Genomic DNA, 18961 nt, shown 5'->3' with positions numbered 1-18961 from the left:
TTGTTTACAGCCAAAATACGTTACATATACCACTTGGTGCCTATGTAAATGAGGTAAATTAATCAAACAATCAATGAATCTGTCAATCAATCAATCTGTCAATCACCCAAATAAGAAAATGTTTAACAAAAGATGGTTCTAAAAGATAGTTGTTTTTAACGGTTATAAAATTCTTTGAAAAAATGAGGATCCAAAGAGCGTAAAATGTTTGATTTGCAGACAATCATTTTTGCTAGACATTTAAATCTCCATGTTGTAACGTATAGGGGCTGTTTGCTTTTTTAAAGTAAAACTCCTTAGGTATTTCTATTTCGCAGCACTTCGATGATTTAAATGACCCCAGGCCATGAGTATAATCATTACATCATTGAAATGGATGCCTTCATATAGGTTAACTAAATTCAACAAAATTGTGCACCGAGTGAATTTATGAACTGATATTGTAAAAAAATAAAATCGAGTTTCAAAGATGTGAGTTTTGAAAATGAGTTATATATTCAATCTTTTGAAAAATATTGAATGAATTGAGAACACAAGAGCTGACTATTCCGATCAACCAACATCAAAGAAAATTCTTATTACATATCATTGCTATGCAAGAGTTTAAAATATACAAGAAAGCAAGTTTATATCTTTTTAAAAATTGACTGCATGATTACGTATCTTTTGCATTTTTATCGAATCTGTAATTATTTATATATTTACATTTTATAATGGGGGGTCCTTCAACTTTATATATGGCGATTGTTTTCAACGTGATCTATTTATCAATTTATTTATTTAAAATTTATTTTTGTGTTTATATTATCTATTCATTTACTTATTTACATCAACTATATTTATCTATTTAATTACATGTATTACGTTCCTCTTTTTCATTTTTTAAATTTTAAAATGTGCTTATTTATTTACAAGTATTTATTGTTTGTTCATTCACTCGCTCGATTAATTATTCTACTGAAAATTATGTCATCTATTGCACAGATTTACACGCATATGGGCCAATGAATATCGTTCTGTATGTACATATAAAATACGTTCATCTGCTAAATCCAATCTAACATTTCAATATCCCAGTCAGCCTACCGCCGACAATACATACTACGATCTGCCCGGTAAATACACAATATCTACTATTAGTGCTAATAGGTCAAGCATTCGATCGGCATGACTTAGTGTAAATCAAAATTACAACATGCTTTCCAATAACTTCATAATTTATGAAGTAACAATGTAAAAAAGGAAAAAAGGAAAAGTTCTAACCAGGTGAAAACAAAACTGACATTCTTGAATATCATTAAAAGATCGATACATTTTACAGTTAAATGGAACTACTTTCTATATTTCGGTGTCGACTTCGTGATCAGCGAGTTACCGTTCTTGGTCCATTTAATGTTGTTGTTTACATGTTGCCATGTCCCTGGCGGTGTAGCCGATCGCTGTAAATTTCTCCGATTATGATATCCGGCCATCCCCAGTTCTATTGAATGTCGTATCAGTGAATTGTGAATTTTACGTTTATTTATTCCACTCGGAAAGACCGTCCACTGAGAGAGTTATTCGGGATATTATTATTTACGTTCTACGACCCATTGCAGGTAAGATCTACGCATGTTTACGTAATCTTTGTGACAGAACGAAAGACAGATTGGGTGAGAGAGAGAGAAGGGTATTTACGGAGGTAAAAATATAATAGGGGGGGGGGGGGGGGGGCACATCAACAGTTTCTTCGGGTACAGTTGGATTACTTGGGAACGAAATTGACCATTCGAAAACATGCTTATTTTTGTTCAGTGGTAATATGATCTTGAACACCGTATTAATTATATAGACGTACATTGTACACTTGTTTCGAAATAGCCTTTATTGGAGTTGAGTAGGCTCTGTCCTTTAACACTTTATTTAAATCGTTCTAAATACAAAAGCTGGCTGGCGCGAATCGAACTTTAAATAAACCAATAAGTATATATATATATAGCTAGAATGGTGGTGATTTGATGAAGAACAAAAAATTATGAGACGGTTGAATATGTCTGTTGGGTTAATTTCAATGTTTTTGTTTTTTTATGACGAATGTTACACTCTATATTAATATCTTTTAAATATACAAAAAGTAGATATATTGAGCAAATATTAATCAAAACTTGTTTAATTTGAGTTCTTTTTATTAATGCTGTTTGTAAACGGGGTTTTGATACTTGCTTGAGAAAAATAAAAAGATCGATTGTATGATGATGCAGAAGAGAAAAATATTATAAGCTGTACATGTACCAAATTATTCGTAGATTGACCACAATAAATACACAGCATATACAGTAAAAACGTGATCAGAAAAAAATGCATAGTGGATTCCAAACCTAAAGCTAATGCCGTATTTGTCGGCAAACGACCAAAATCATTTGTTCATTTATGAATGTTCGTAAACATGGTACATTTCGCTTCATAAAAATCCGATGGATCTAAAATTCTCTACACATGCTTTGAGTAGACCGCGTTCATTTATCAACAAAGCTTGTTATCCCATCGTATCGATCGAGTACCTGTCCTTTATTCATGTTTTCCATGCACGAAGTTTCTTCAACAAATGTGACATTATACCAGGCAGTAATTAAACTGCAGATTCTCTAAGGACGTTTTAACGTTTGCCTACATATATATTAGTAAACAAATCAGAAATACCAAATTAATAACCGATATATTAGCACGCACAAGGGAATGTCCCATGGATCATAAAATTAATATCACGTCAGAATTTGTACACACCCTGTTAGTGTTACAAGGTTTATGATATAAAACGCGTCAATGTAATTGGTGAATAATTATTACCCGATTGAAAATTTTATTGATGATACGGAGACAGACAATAAAAACTCGTGGAAGGAAGTGTACAACGTTTTTGGGTTTGTTTTTTTTTTTTTTTTTGGGGGGGGGGGGGGGGGTTGGCATTCAAGCATATATTTTATACCCGAGTTTCAAATCAATCCTATATTTCATTCCATCATATAGACATAGAGTATTTAGTATATTTGATTTGATTTTCTGTATTTCTGCTCAAGAATTTAATGTTTCACTCATTTCGTTGCCAATAATATGCACATTAAACCCTTTATTGTGAATATTTCACGGGTGTTAAAAAACCAAACATAAAGAGTTATAAACTCAAATTCACAATATTTTATACGCATTTATATACTTCCATAAATAATTCTAGACATTTCCATTTCATTTTTAAATAATGCGTGTTTACTTATTGCTACATGCAAGACTGGGTACTTTCTTATAAAAAAATTTCATGCAATACCGCAAGGGGAAAAATCGATGAACATTTCTGTAAATTCTCTACTTAACTATTGGTCTGATATTTACCTATATGGACATACTCTGCTTGGGATTGTGAATATTTCATTCGCATAGGTTTCGTGGATTCTTCTTTTATAGCTGCCTTTATTACTGAGAATGCACAAGTAGTTATATGTAATATAAATTGATTTTGTGCAAAGTCGACGGGGATCGTTTTTTTCTACCATGCATTCTCTTACGTCTTATCCCGCAGCGTATATAATTTGTCTTTTAGATTTAAATGAAACAGATTGAAAAATTGTTGGCCATTCAATAGCTATGTAAGCTAGGAGATAATCATCAACAAAATCGTACTATGGCCAGATTTCGATTAAATATATAAAGAAAAGCAAAAATACGCACCATTCAGCGGAGAGCTCGAATGAATTTTGGGATATCAAAGCATTTCTGTCTTTCGTTTGCGGTTATAACGAGATAGGAAAATAATATAAAGCAAAGTAAATCTTTCGATCATTTAGGAGACATCCGCTGTTGAATAAATTACATGTAATTTTAAGAATTTAAGTATTTTAAAACATTTCAAATTAAATGGATTTTATGATCTAACATTTGATAGTGATCTGCCAAATCACTCAACCCTTTAAAATAAGACAATAAATCTCTGAAGAATTAGGATTAGTATTTTATATCAAATAAAAGAAATGTACGTGGATTTTTTTTTCAGAAATCGAATGATTTGAAGGGCGAAGGGAATGCTAGATAAATAATATATTAATATCAATCATCTTGTTTACTAAATCAAGTTGTTACCCTTATGAATAATTCACGGAGTTTGAGAAATTTCAATTATCAAATTGCTACACATGTAATTGAGGTTGGTCGTCGACCGAGTGACGACGGCATTTAGTCCTTTAAAATGGCGATGTTTTTCTGTCGTAAAACTATTATTTATATAAAGAATAAATGCAATTTGTCAATATTTGAAAACTTGATGGTGTTCATTCCGCACTGACATGCAACAATGACGAAAAGCGCAAATGCCATTAGTTATGTAAAAATCAAAGGCCTGAAAGTATTGGATGTCTCTGTTAATTACGAAATATTAAAGTTCCGATGATTATTTACATATTAACATTTTTGTTTAATATTGAAAATAACTGTAATTCGTAGGTAAAAATGAAGGAGAGGGAGAGGGTGTTTGAGTTTTGTCAACTTCCAATATCATCTGATTAAGCAAAAATTTGATTTTTATTTATTTTCATTTTTTAATCTGTACTATAACAATTACGTATGATAAAAATCAATAATCTATTTAGAACCAACAAAAATGGGTTGTGCAGCCTCCGCAGAAACTAAGAAGACGGGCCCAGAGTATGGGCAATATAGCATGCTGGGTAACTACCATCAGAAAAAAGAAGAGCCGGTGCCCCAGCAACAGACCAATGGAGGGCCGCCCGCTGCCCCCGTGGACGACCAACTGTATCATACAGATACGGAGGATGAGGTAAGTAGGTCACTCGAAATATAACGCATATTGTTTAAATATAACATGATTATTTATGGTTCTCACACAACACCAAGTTGGCGGTATTTTCAGGCATAATTTGGCAAATAAGTTTATTCATGTAATATATGGGAATATAAATCAATTCATAGTTATGTTTAAAGATAAGAATAAAGCTGAAATGGTTATTACTTTTTTGGAAATTAATAAGTAAACGTTGATATTAAAAAATTCAATAGACTTTCAATTAAAATAATTTCCAAGATAATCAGAAATGGAATCGTAGATAAAACAAATGCATTTAATGTAAACAGTTAAAAAAAATCTAAATGATATAATATTGTGAATTAAATTTTATATTTATGTTAATTCAATTTTCACAGTTATTTGAATCTATAAACAAAATCAAGCATTTCAGCGAGTATAAAATCTTATTCTATTTATAGGACAACAATAGATTGACGCCACCGCCGCCAGTGGCTGATCCAAACAGCAAAAAACAGGAAGAACAAGTTCAAAAGCAAGAGGAAGTACCTCCACCTGTGAAACAGGAAGAGGAAACACCTCCACCAGTGAAACAGGAAGAGGAAGTACCTCCACCAGTGAAACAGGAAGAGGAAGTACCTCCACCAGTGAAACAGGAAGAGGAAGTACCTCCACAAGAGAAAGAGGAGGAGGCAATACCTCCAGTAATAATAGAACAGAATGAACCCTCTGGAATGGAGGATCAGAAAGAACAAGAACATGAACAAAATCAAGAAATGATTTCTGAATTGGGCTTGCTCGCAGCCGGAGGTGAACACGAAGGTCGGCAAACAGGGGTGGATGTTGTGATTAGCCGAGACGAAATAGAACGTTTCAGCAGCCCCGGTATGTAGACCCTTTAAAATATGCTGCATTGTTGTTAATTGTTGATAATACCATATGTATCCGGTATTTTTTGCGACGATATAATTTTCGCAACCTCGTTTTCATTACAAAATATACAGTGCAAAGTATTGTTAAGGCTATTTTTATACATTTTTGATGTATATGACTGACGGACGTGAAAAATGTATCAAATATTGACCCCTGTTTTGCCATTTTTGTGACACATAAGGCATGTACATTGAATACTGTAAATTCCTAATTAAACGCGAGAATTTATATCCGCGTAAAATCGTAAAAAGCACCCCTCGCAGATTTTAAAACCTCGCCATTATTTTTTTTTAAAGAATTCTATAGGAAATGTAGATCAATGTTCCGCGTTCGCGATTTTATATTCTCGCGATCTGATATAAAAGAGCGGAACCGCGGAATTAAGTACTCGCGTATTAAAAGGAATTTCCAGTATACGGTATTCTATTTGCAAATTTCAAAACAAAGTCAATAAGAGTATACAGTTGATTTGGGAATTTTTTCTAAATACTGACTTTTTCACGCTTTTTTTTTCTCTTTAAAATAAGGGAAGATTGGTAAGTGAAAATGTGGTCCAAGGACGATTTCTCGTTACACTCATTCTAACCTTCATCTACTTTGAAATAAAAAATAGAGTTGTACTGCATGGTAGCCTGGTCTCTATTCTCTATTTTTTCTGACTATCAGTATATTACTTTAGAAATGTCGTAAGTGCATGTATTGGGAATTATCCAACACTTTAGTAAAATTTACGGGCTTTTGGGGTAATTTATACATAACTACTTATTACATCAATTTTCATAGGGAAATGCAGTTTGGCGTTCATAGTATGAAGTTTAACATCTAATTGATTTGAGGATTCGCAAGGGTAATCTAATTCAGCTAGTTTTTTTTTAAATTTTGATTTAACCTATACCATATATACCTTGCCAGAGCGAATGGGCTTGGATTACTGTAGAAGCAGAAATATTAGTTGATGATTTAATTTCGTTATTTTCGTTGGCAGTATAAATTAACGAAATTAAATCCATGATGAATTTTTAATCAAAGTATTAATGAAAACAAAGAGATAAAAATATTACGAAATTGAATGCCAACGAAATTTTATTTGGTTAAAAAACAACGATCAAAATTTTGACCCAACGAAAATATTTGTTTTTACAATAATACATTTGATAATGGCTGATTAACAAAAGGTACCATACTTTCCATATAAAACATTGTGGTTTTTTTTTCTTCTTTTAAAAAGGGTATTGATGTGTAAAATATGCATGTGAGTGTAAACAAATTCAAACTAATTGTTAATGGCATTAATTAGATATGATAGTAAGCAGTTATCCGATTGTTTTTTAATAAGTCAACATTACGTGTATTTACACTTTGTACATGTTAAGTCTCTTGGGATACAAGTCTGCCGGTTCAAATCAAATTTAGTTACTAATAAGTTTAAAGTGGGTATGAATTAATGAAAATATCATATAACTGGTGTTTTGGGGTGTATTTCCTTTTTTTTTTTTTTTTTTTTTTTTTTTTTTTTTTTTGCAGGTTCAAAAATTTTCCGTTTTGACTTTCATATAAATAGATTATCTTTTGCAGTTTTAGTTATTTGCGGTTCTTGCATTTGTAACATTAAATATGATTGAGCATTAAGCATAAAAAACATCAAACAGTCCACTTACATGTATATGGCATTTGATATGATGTATGATATTATGTATCTTCGAGCTAGTATTTACAGTATTAAAATAACAATTACTCTCAGAATGTATCTTTGTTATTTGCTATCTCTATACTTATTAGATTTAGCTAGTAAAGTAAATAAATATAGACTATAATTTAATTTTTAAGTTCAAAAGTAAAATTCCCATATATTTTTTTTTTGAATGAAATAAACACTGTATGAAGCAAGAAGTTGAAAATACAGTCGGAAACCGACAGTCATTCTGGCAGACGCTAACTGACCGTGGGTCAACTCTATAGATTTTTCTCTTTCATATAAATAAACATAATTGTTTTTACATAGGCTTCTTCATACATTCGTGAAGGAAATCTTGCATACAGTTTTAAGTATCCTGTTACTTTTTTACGCATTCATCTGTTTAAAAAAGGCATATTTTATAACTTGATCATAGATTTTATACCTTACTTTAAAAAAGCATGAAGAGTTTTGCTTCATCATTGGTGAATAAAGGAATAAGAATATTCAGAAAAGGAGAAAAATTCAATGAGTTTGCCTTCTGTTATAAAGGGTATGCAAGAATGGTCGTGGTTTCCGACAAGCGGTTGAAATGAGTCTGAAATTCTATTGATTCAACATTTGATTACAACAATAGATATCAAACGTAATTTAAATCTATCTCGAAACCAACCTACTTTAATTAAGTTACATATAATTTGCAAAAACATTGTTACGCAAATTATGGGTACATAACACACTTTTTCATTTTATTGAATAAGTATCGCAACTGCTACATGTACATTTTTAATTCTTAAATTTCATTATCTTTTATAAAATCAATTCTTTTTTTATAATATACATGTACATTTGCAGAACCTCCAAAGTTTGGAGAGCAATATGTTCAAAACGACTTGGGTCAGTTTGAGATGCACATGGACTTCCGGTCCAATCCGGAAGAATTCGATTACGAAGTTCGTCCGGAAGTTTCTTCCGGTCAACTGTACACCGATGAGGAATTCGGCCTGCAGGTTGCCATGGGAAAGGAACACAACCGGAAACCATTGGAGTGGAAACGTCCGCCGGTTAGTGTAGCTAGTTGCAAGACGTTTTGTATGAATGAGAGATCTTGCAATTTTCAGACCATATTGATCTCCTAAATAGAATAGCTCTGCATATGTGTAAAGATAGAGGAAAATATACAAGAATTATAGATAAATCATAAGGTTTTTACTAAATTATAGTTTATACATGTATAATATAGCTTTAAAAATCGTATTTAAATATTTAGACCCAAGCTGATGGCTAATGTGTTTTCCACACAGTCTCCTTAACATAGTGGCATTGATTATAAGATTCGTTTGACTAATTTTACTGATATCAAATAAAGATTTCTGTATGCTCCAATAACCAAAACAAATGCATTAATGGGCTCTGAGATTCATGAAAAACATATTCTACCATGGAAAAATTCACTGTCAACCGTTGACAAATGTAAAATAACCCGTCAGTGCCCCGGTCCTAAACGAATCACTATAATAGAAATCCATGTCACCAAACAGATAGTCTGATACCTTGTTGGTTTATTTAATACCTTTTTTCATGTTTACTTATTTTACAGGAGTTCGCCAATAGCCCCTGTCTGTTTTCTGAGGGTACAACTCGCTATGACATCGGCCAGGGATCTATTGGTACATGCTGGTTCTTATCCTCTGTGGCTAACGTCGCCGACAAACCCAAACTTCTCCGCAGGGTAAGAACATGACGGAGTCTTAAATATAAAGGAACATAGTTCGTTATTTTGAATAATCTTCGTTAATTTGTGATGTCAGGAGGCGTCTGTAATCTAGGTTGAAGTAAATGAAAAAAAAATTATTTAGAAAAATAATTCATTTTTTTTCACTGGTAACCCTAACTATTATACATGTAATAAATAACACAAATAGAAAAAATTTCTATCATTTTCAGATCATTCCAAGTGACTCCTACCCCGTGGGTTCACCGAAATATGACGGCATCTTCCACTGCCGATTCTGGCGCTTTGGTATCTGGGATGACGTTTTCATTGATGATTGTCTGCCAATCATTTACCGAAACCAGATTTACTCCGCCCACTCTAACACAGACCCCAACGAGATGTGGGTGGCCCTTCTGGAGAAAGCTTTTGCAAGGTGAGCATTGCCGAACTGAACGAAAATCAAAGTTTTGAGCATAACCAATTGGGAGAAAAACTTACAGTTTCTTTTAAAAAGTTCTCTAAAATTTCATTGTTGGAGCATTCTAGTTAAGAAAGGGGGTGACTTAAAAACTGGAAGAATCTGTTTGATTTTGAATACTGATATCAAAACCATTCAAATGATTTTTGAAAATCCTGAAAACTTTTCTTTTCGAAATGAAAATTATTTTCCTTGCATCTTTTAAATAAAAAAAGCATGTTTCTTTTGTTAAAGTTGTAACCTTAAAAATACATCTGAAAAACAAAAACAAAATCGGATTAAAAAAATGGCCAATTGAGAATAAAATGAGAGAACTTAAAATACAATTATGACAAACATACTTGTATATCATTGTAATACATGTATTTCCATTAACCCTTGTCCATAGGATGTATGGAAGTTACACGGATGTGAGTGGGGGCATGGCGTCCGACTCTTACATGGCGCTCACAGGGGGCGTGCCGGAAGATATCAACCTGAGAGAACTCAACATGGAGCCTGATCAACTCCATACACGTGTCAGGAACGCCCTCTCCTCAGGGGCTGCGGTCACGTGTAGCGTGCCGGTAAGTGTTGCACTTGAGAAACACGTAGTTTTGCTAATAATCCAAAATATTTGGAAAATTGAGAGATTTTTGTAGCATTAAATATTTGTTTTTAAATGTACTGTATTGACACATAGATGAACAATTGTGTGTATTGGATTTGTACAAATTGATATCTTTATTCCATTTTAGGGTGAATTTGACGGTCAACATGGACTTGTCGGGGGACACGAGTATACATTGACTGGAGCCGTCACGGTAAGTTTTCAAATTTCCCGCCAATAAGAGAAATAACTCTCGATGGAATAAAAATTATTCATACCAAATATATAAAATGTATACTAAATTTACGTGCATTTAGATTTGGAGGCAGAATTTTGGAAAGAGTCAAATTTCCTTTGAACAACACAGGTTGCAAAATGAATGATATGCTACTTTTTGTAGGCAAACGGAGTTCGGTTGTTCCGGGTTCGAAATCCATGGGGTAACACCGAGTGGACGGGGCCATATTCTGATGGGTAATATAACGTTAAGATTATGCATGATTCCAACAAATACGGCAACTCAAATAACAAAATTAATATAAGAAATATATTATGCAACTTATTTTTAACCGTAATGTTTAGAGTAAAAATTCTTTGTTGTAGGAATAGAATTTAAAAAAATCAAATTATTCATTGAGACGTCATTCTATCATAAAATTTTACCATTTTAATATTAACCTTTTCATGTATAGATTTTCTGATATTTTGATTAATAACAATTGATATCGTTCTGAGGTTTGTAAAAACCTTAAATTGTCATTATAGTAAATCTCTGAAACTGTTTTTTCTTTTCTTTTTATAGGAGTCCAGAATGGCAGAGTATTCAGGGTATCATTGAGGGACCAAACAAAGATGACGGCGAGTTCTACATCTCTCTGGAACACTTCCTTCAATTCTTTAGTACCCTGACCATATGTAGTATTACTCCAGACTTTGACAGCGACGGATCATCCGATTCTCTCAGTAAGCTTCTCTCACTAGAGTTGTCGCCCGTGCCTCCCGTATATCTTTGCACAGTTATTTGTTGTTGTTTGTTTTGTCCTCACGCTGTTTCATATAGATTTTTTAATACTGTCAGAGAAATTGAAAATATGTTCAATAGTACAACTGTACCTGCAATGGAATTTCCTTTATAAAATATAACGGGTTATCATATGTAATGATGCTTTATATTGAATGACGTCATCTCTTACAGAATATTGTACCTGTCTGTACGGTCAATGGAAAGGAGAGGAAGCCGGCGGATTCCGGAATAAGACGGACAATCCCAAGTTCAAGTTTGAAATCGATGAAAAAAGTAAGAAAAATGGCATCAGAATTCTGGAATAATTATTTTTTTTTGCAGTTTCTATCTAGAACGGTTTTTTTTTTCAACCGACCTCAGATAAGTCTTGAAAAACAATTAAAAAGCAATCATAGTTTATAGAGTGCATACTATTCAAAAGCAACAAATTTATTCAATTTATATGAACTTTAAAGGCCGGATGGTTATGACCACTTATACTATGGTTATCTCCTTCAAAAGAGAGCTTTGTAGGAAAATAAAAGAAAAATGAAAATTTCATTAAAATCTAATTGGAATTTTTCTTTACTAAATAATGATCATATACTTTATAATTGAAGATCATATAATATATATAACATTAGCTAAAATGAATAGGTGGTTGATATCAATTTTTACAATGTTTACTCAGCCTGGCCCTCCTTAAAAAGATCAAGACGGTCAAGTATCAGAAAAATTAAAAATTAAAATGGATAACCATAAATAAATTACATTGTGGGTCTCCAGGTCAAGGTTGATTTAATAAATATAAAAATGCATGTCAATCCCCCCCCCCCCAAGAATTCCTTTTTTATAAATGGATTTATAAAACATTGGGGTTATTTTATGACAAACATAACGTCAAAATCATTCATTTAATGGTAAGTTCTCTTTGTACTGAAGGCGTGGACCAGAGCGGCAATGTTCCATTTGTTGTACAGATCATCCAACGTACCAAACAGAGGAAAGCGCAAAAACTCAGCATACGGGCCGACTTATACAGGGTACAATTATATTCATATTGCTAATCTATCTTTCAGCATACGGGCCGACTTATACAGGGTAAAATTATATTCATATTGCTAATCTATCTTTCTATCCATCCATCCATTCATCCATGCATCCATCCTATGCAGTTTTAACTTACATTAGATTTTTTACTCGTTTTTCAAAAGACATAAATCGAACCTTTTCTAATATACATGTATACATACTGTTACATTCTAGATCCAAATTTGCAGTTACGTTGAATAATATGAATTAGTTCTATCTTTATGCCTTTATGACTGTATATTGTTTTACTCATATTTCAAAAGACATGAGTTAAATCGTACGTGTACTAATATACATGTACGTAGTGCTACATTCTAGATCCAAATTTGCAGTTGCAGTTGAATTATGTGAATTAATTCTTTTTGTCTTTATGACTATATACTGTTGTAGATTTTGGACGACAGCTCAAATGACCTCGTTGTTCTACAAGAGGAGGGAATTCCCAGTAAAAATAACAACTATCGTGGGGATGCCCAGACTTCCTTCCGGTTCTCACTTAAACCCGGAAAATACGTCTGTATTCCTTCAACCATGAACGAAGGCCAAGAACGGGAATTCATGCTTCGCTTGTACAGCGCTGGCCCGCTAGGGGGCGTCAAGTAAGAAGGACATTTTTCATATCCATTTTCAAATGATAAATTATTGCATGTTTGTTGTTTGCAATGAAAAGAATACGGTTCGTTATCAAAAAAAAATCATCGATTGCTATAAATGTTCACCATTTAAGAAGGCTAGGGGTTTTAAAAACTAATTTATTTATCATATCTAACCTAATTAATTTTTTTCATATGATTTGTTAGGGTATAAACTATCATTCAAAAAATATAGTTTCAATAAAGTCTATCTTTTAAATTTGAACAATTTTCTATATCTTTTTACATACATGTACTATTATATAAGCTCTTTCTCTGAAGGAGATCAAAACACTCCAAAAATAACAACGACCATCCTTCCCCCTTAAAAAATATTATAAAAATATATTTTCACATGCAAAATTTAAGGAGCCTCTTTGCGATAAGTATATAATATTTTGTGTAAATATTCTGAATTGTTAACTTTGTTTTCGGCTAAAAAGGTAACTGTTTAAACTCAGAGAAAAGAAATTTATATATTCCGTCAAAACGAGTCCAATTTTCTTTTTTTTAGGAAACTAGACTCTAATGAAGTGACGATTATGAACTGCAGCGGGGAAGGTGCTGAAAATTACAGTAAGTATTATATGCATATAATTACAGGCATTCATAACCTAATATCTATATCCACATTAAATTTTTCATGAATCTCACTTGATTGTTTAATTAGAAAACTATTTCCGATCTCGTTTGGCAAATATTTATTGATATACTGGAACCTACAAAATTTAATCTGCTATTTGCAATGTTCAGGATAACTTTTCTTTTTTTTCCTGTACTACCTGTAACGTAGTCATTATAAATAAATAAGTATAAATAATCTTTAGCAATACATTTATTTATTAATAATTTGATCATTTTCTTGTTTCTTTCTCCGATACCCCCAAAAATTCAATATATCTGAAATTTTAATTCTACACGTACATTTACCAAAAGAAGGCCTCAAACTTTTTATCCCAAACAAACATAGAAATCTTTAAGAACAACCTCCCCCCCCCCCCCCCCCCGCCCCGAAAAATATATATTGGATCCGTGCATGATCTCCGACTAAAAAATAATAGATTTATCGTGCGGACCTTTTGCATGAAACATTCTCAACAGGACGCATAGCATTATGAAATAGGGATGGGATAAAGTAAGGTTACTGATTAATAACAATGGGGTTTTTTTTTTATATAATAAGCTAGATTATAATTTAAAATTTTTAATGTTAAATATATGTTGATTTTACTGTTTTAGACAGCGTGAAGTGTCTTACGGGTCAGTGGAAGGCAGGGTCAAACGCAGGAGGTCAGGTGTCACACGGGACCTTCAGTAACAACCCACAGATCCAGATCGACATTCCAAGTAAGAGAGAGAGAGAGAGAGAGAGAGAGAGAGAGAGAGAGAGAGAGAGAGAGAGAGAGAGAGAGAGAGAGAGAGAGAGAGAGAATGGGAGGAAAAAGAAAGAGAGAAGAGAGAGTGGGAGTGGAGGAGGAAAAATAAAAAGCGGAAAGAGAGAAAGACAGGGAGAGAGATAGAAAGAAAGGAGAGAGGAAGGGCTATAAATATATAATGAAATGTTTTCTTTATTTTGGTGTACCTTTTATTCAAATCAATACCGTTTACTTGATAACGTTTATCTATTTGAGAATTGTATGTTAAACATTCATATTTTTAATCAACGATTTTTTTGTTGCATGGACTTATATTATCTTCCATTCTATAGATGAGCAAAGCGTAAAATTCCAGTTGATGGCGGATAAAGAGGAACCTTCATATCCTATTGGCTTAAAGCTTTTCAAGGTACGAAGTATTTTTACTAGTTTTTGTCCGATCACATACAAGCTCTTTTGGAAAGAAAAACATTGATTAAATTCGCAGATCTTACAAATACATGTGCACGTCATCACGAATAATCAGGTCCCAACATATATACTGACACGCTGTTATCAAAATCTAAGAAAATCCCCATATTAAACATATCTTTAACAACTGTTACCGATACATCACAGCAAAAAGTTGACTTAAAAAAGACCAATGCCATCATTGAATTTGCACATGACAGAGATAGTATAACAATTCAACCATTATATAATTTTTTCCCTTGGTAGATCTCTGGAGAGACGGCCCCCCTTGACATAGACTGGTTGTACGAACACTACGGCAGCGCCGTGAAGACTGTGGACGGGGATGACGGGCCGTTCGTCATGGGGAGCTCCGCCCCCGCCGTCTACTCCCTGGAGGCGGGGTCATACGTCTGTCTGCTTCACATGGACGAACCGGACACAGAGAAACGGTTTGCCCTGGTCATTAGGTCGCAGACACCGCTGAATAACATCGAGTAAGTGTATTTCAAAATACGTACATTTTCAACAAAAAAGTATTTTATACATTTTGTATGAATACTAAGAGGTTTTTAAATGCTTGAAATAATTTTAAAATAGATTGAAAGAAAAGTCTGTGGTCCAAATTACATATCTGATTTTTGTTGTTTTTATTATCACTGTGTTTTCGATTGACACTGAACATTCATGTTACCAGAATGCTACAGCAAAATCAATTTTCATGTGAACGTTTTTTATTCGGTAATTGGAGTATATATTGAATCTGTTAAAAGTGTTCAAATCATTTTTAATTTTCATATTTTTTTATTTGTTTTAGACCACACCAGATGGAATGAAACCTTTAAAAGACAAAATGAAAGTACTCACTTTTGAGACATGATATCCATGTTATCTTTCTATGTGACCTCTGAACTCTCATGGCAGTTAGTCTGAAGGATGAACCCGATCGAAATGTTACAATCATCATTATCCTGTAAAATCAATTTCATCGTATTGGAATGTTTCTTTATCATTTTTTTTTCTGAATTTTGTAAATAACTTACTCCTACATTGTAATAAGTGTAAGTTCATTCATAAAGGCTATAAGAAAGCCCAAATAAAATGACTTCATAATTTAGACTAGACTAACGCGAAACCTTTAGTTTCAATATGCATAAGATAGACGATCAAAATGTAAACTTGGATGTATTTCTGAGAAATGGAGATTTAGCATTCATTTTGCTTCACTCTGTTTGTATGTCAGAGTTTCATTATGGAATGATGGGCTGACGAAAGTTCTGCTATTGCAAATCAATCGAAAGTCATCAATTTTGTTCTTTTGTTGTTGTTTTTCTTTTTCGTTTGTCATTCCATTTTGTTCAAACAAAAAAAAAATGAATATTTCATCAATATTTCGTTTTGTTTGAAATTACACAACATTAAGGATGTTGTCTCATCGAAAGCAAATCTGTGATATTATTTTGCTGTTTATAGTCGGTAGTTTTATTTGTTTGGTTGGTTTTTCCCTTGATTTTTTTCAGTTCGTCAACGATCTGTTCCTATGCTTCTTGTTTTGTGTTTTCCACAATCATGTATATATATTTATAAATTCACTCTTTTAAATATTATTTTTAGTTTGTTTTTTCTTTTACATTATATGAGGTTATTCTCAAAAATTTAGGTTTTTTTTCTAAGACCACCATTTTGCTTTTTTAATATGTATATATACTTTTATATTTATATTCTTTATTTCATTCCTCTTTTATGATTATTTATTGATGTACATAATGTATTGTATCAATTTACGGTGTTTTTCATTTCAAATTTGAAACACTTGATTAGATATTTGATTTTCAACATCGTTTAACCTGTACATCAGATAGCTACGTGGAGAAAAAAGCTCCAAGAAAAGGGTAGTCCTTAATATGTTCTTTTTTTAATTGAACATTTATTCCAGAATACTAGTGCATAGTATTCAACGTTAACCTTCTTTAATTTCTGTGTAAATAGAGTTCACAATCAGCATTATAGATATATTTCTGATATTTATATTCATTGTTATGGAAGTGATTGTTTTGTTTTTATTACTTATTCTAGTATTTAAATATTTATTAATTCAAATATATCTTCTATAGTTATACGTACATGTAGTATATTTGCATTATATAAACGTATTCTCACCATGTCTTGTCTTAACATAATATATACTGTACGTTTATTAACTTATTGTTTTTGATGACATCACCCAGAATGACGTATTTATTTTTGTGACAATTGGCTAGTACTACAGTTGAAGTACCATTTTTAATACCTGTAAACTGCCAGTACCTACCAATGAACCTGTCTCTACTTACAAAAGTTATCTGTTCTTGTCTTTACAATAAAATCTCGAATTCACTGGTTATCTACTTTTATCTCTTCATGTTTCACGGATTTGCAAGTGTAGAAGGGCGAAAATAACCCTTGTATACAGTTGCATACGACGCATAAAGTACCACATGTTATGTCCGAATTTTAATTAAGGAAGCTATAGGCATATCAAATTACCCATCAGAGGTACCTTAAAATTTTTAAGCATAAAAGGTCTGTATTTACTTGAACCTGTACCTACCTACAAAAGATATCTGTTCTCGCCTTTACAATAAAATGTCGAAATCATTGATCTTTTCTTTTTTATCTCTACATTTTTGCGGATAGTTAGTTTACATAAGAAATAAGGAATCATTCGTTGAGTATAATCAGATGATAATTTCGGTTGGGGCGTGATCAAATCCAATAAAGCCCGAATGGCTTTATGGCAGATTTTATCACGCCCTGGCCGTTATTATCACCTCATAATATTCAAAGAATGATTCCCTATTACCAATATTCATATAAGCCATCGTACGACTAAATATTTGGATATAAATAAGCAAACCCCGCTGGCTCCTCAATATGGCGTCAATTGAAGCTATGGGGTTTTTTTTAGTACAAAATCGATACGTAGTGTTATCACAAGCAAAGACACTGGAAAATGTAAATATATACGTATAAAATGCAACATATCGCATATTATGTTTGCGGCGTACTTTATGATGATATGTGCACGTACATCAAATTACCTATCTGCAGTTGTACCTTAAAATTTTGAATATGATTTATTACCATAAATTAAACAATATCATTATATAAAGGGGAAAAAATCCATATATTTTGTGTTTTGAATTTAAATACCTTTCTAAATCTTTATATAGAAATAAGAGGGGCGGATGGTCATATCTATTTTTAGACTATATTGATTTCTTTAAAGGGACTTGGACACGATTTGAGATCAAACATTTTATTTTCATTTTTTATGTATAAAATGGTTTACTGGTGCATTTTAAATGATTGACCAAAATATTGAATGTTAAAGTCAAGTTACAAGTGAGAGACAGAGGTAAGAATTGGTTGTTATATAAACAGAGCTCGATTCTTAATAGTTGTTTACAAAAATGTAATGTAGAGAATTACCATTGCTTAGACAAAATGACATGTTAAAAACAATTTTAACCAACTCAATATCTAAGTAAATACTAGTATCAACAAAAGAAAGATACACTTCATTGAAACTTACACAAATACAACATATATGTAAAAAAATGATTATATTCAAGCTTTCTTTACAAATCAAAAAATTATAAACTCTATATCTTGCTTATAACTTGATATTTGACTTTACAAATTTGACATAGCATTAAAAACTTCTATATTTATCAGTATAAACATTGAAAATGGAAAAATAAAATTTCAAAATTTTAATTCAAATCATGTCCAAGTCCCTTTAAAAAAAGGGGGAGGGGGGGGGGCTCTGTTTGAAGATGAACGAAAGCATTGAAATTATAATGCTTAAATATATGAATATGTATTTAACCAAATAATAATTCATAGTTTAAATATCATCTCTAAAAAATTAAGGTACATCGCATGGCTAATTTGTTCGCCACCCCCCCTCCCCCCCCCCCCCCCGCCTTGATACTGTAGATCTCCAAATGACATGGCCATCTAGCCCTCTTAAAGCACACACAAACGAGTTTTAGATAGCTCACTACAAAATGAAACTACATGAGAGTTCATTAAATGTTCATGTATCATTGAATTGGGGCGAAAATATTCAATCATATTCAAAAATGACGCCGATTTTGGATATCACCCCAAAGCAAGGTATATGTCCCTTATAGTAAGCCGACAAGTTCATATTGTTTTTATATTCCAAAACGTTTATAATTA

At 32.4% G+C, this 18961-nt stretch overlaps 1 protein-coding gene across 2 annotated transcripts; it reads left to right on the top strand.

Annotated features, from left to right (window-relative positions):
* The first annotated feature begins 1406 nt into the window (after positions 1 to 1406).
* On the top strand, positions 1407 to 17372 carry LOC128163461 (calpain-9-like). 2 transcript variants are annotated; one of them, XM_052827064.1, is made up of 18 exons: positions 1407 to 1598; positions 4618 to 4804; positions 5251 to 5674; positions 8253 to 8461; positions 8998 to 9129; positions 9345 to 9547; positions 9981 to 10158; positions 10330 to 10395; positions 10582 to 10655; positions 10984 to 11144; positions 11377 to 11478; positions 12127 to 12227; positions 12667 to 12875; positions 13423 to 13484; positions 14148 to 14255; positions 14617 to 14693; positions 15002 to 15231; positions 15552 to 17372. In XM_052827064.1, the coding sequence occupies exons 2-18, from the start codon at positions 4628 to 4630 to the stop codon at positions 15568 to 15570; spliced, it is 2532 nt and encodes an 843-aa protein (XP_052683024.1). In that variant the 5' UTR covers positions 1407 to 1598; positions 4618 to 4627; the 3' UTR covers positions 15571 to 17372. The 2 variants fall into 2 exon arrangements, with proteins under 2 accessions (XP_052683024.1, XP_052683025.1); XM_052827065.1 differs by lacking the exon at positions 15552 to 17372 and having other exon boundaries at positions 4617 to 4804; positions 15002 to 15235.
* Positions 17373 to 18961: the final 1589 nt, after the last annotated feature.

Source organism: Crassostrea angulata, chromosome 9 (genome assembly GCF_025612915.1).
Source record: "Crassostrea angulata isolate pt1a10 chromosome 9, ASM2561291v2, whole genome shotgun sequence".
Taxonomy (NCBI): Eukaryota; Metazoa; Mollusca; class Bivalvia; order Ostreida; family Ostreidae; genus Magallana; species Magallana angulata.
This window is presented reverse-complemented; position numbering and strand designations above follow the sequence as displayed.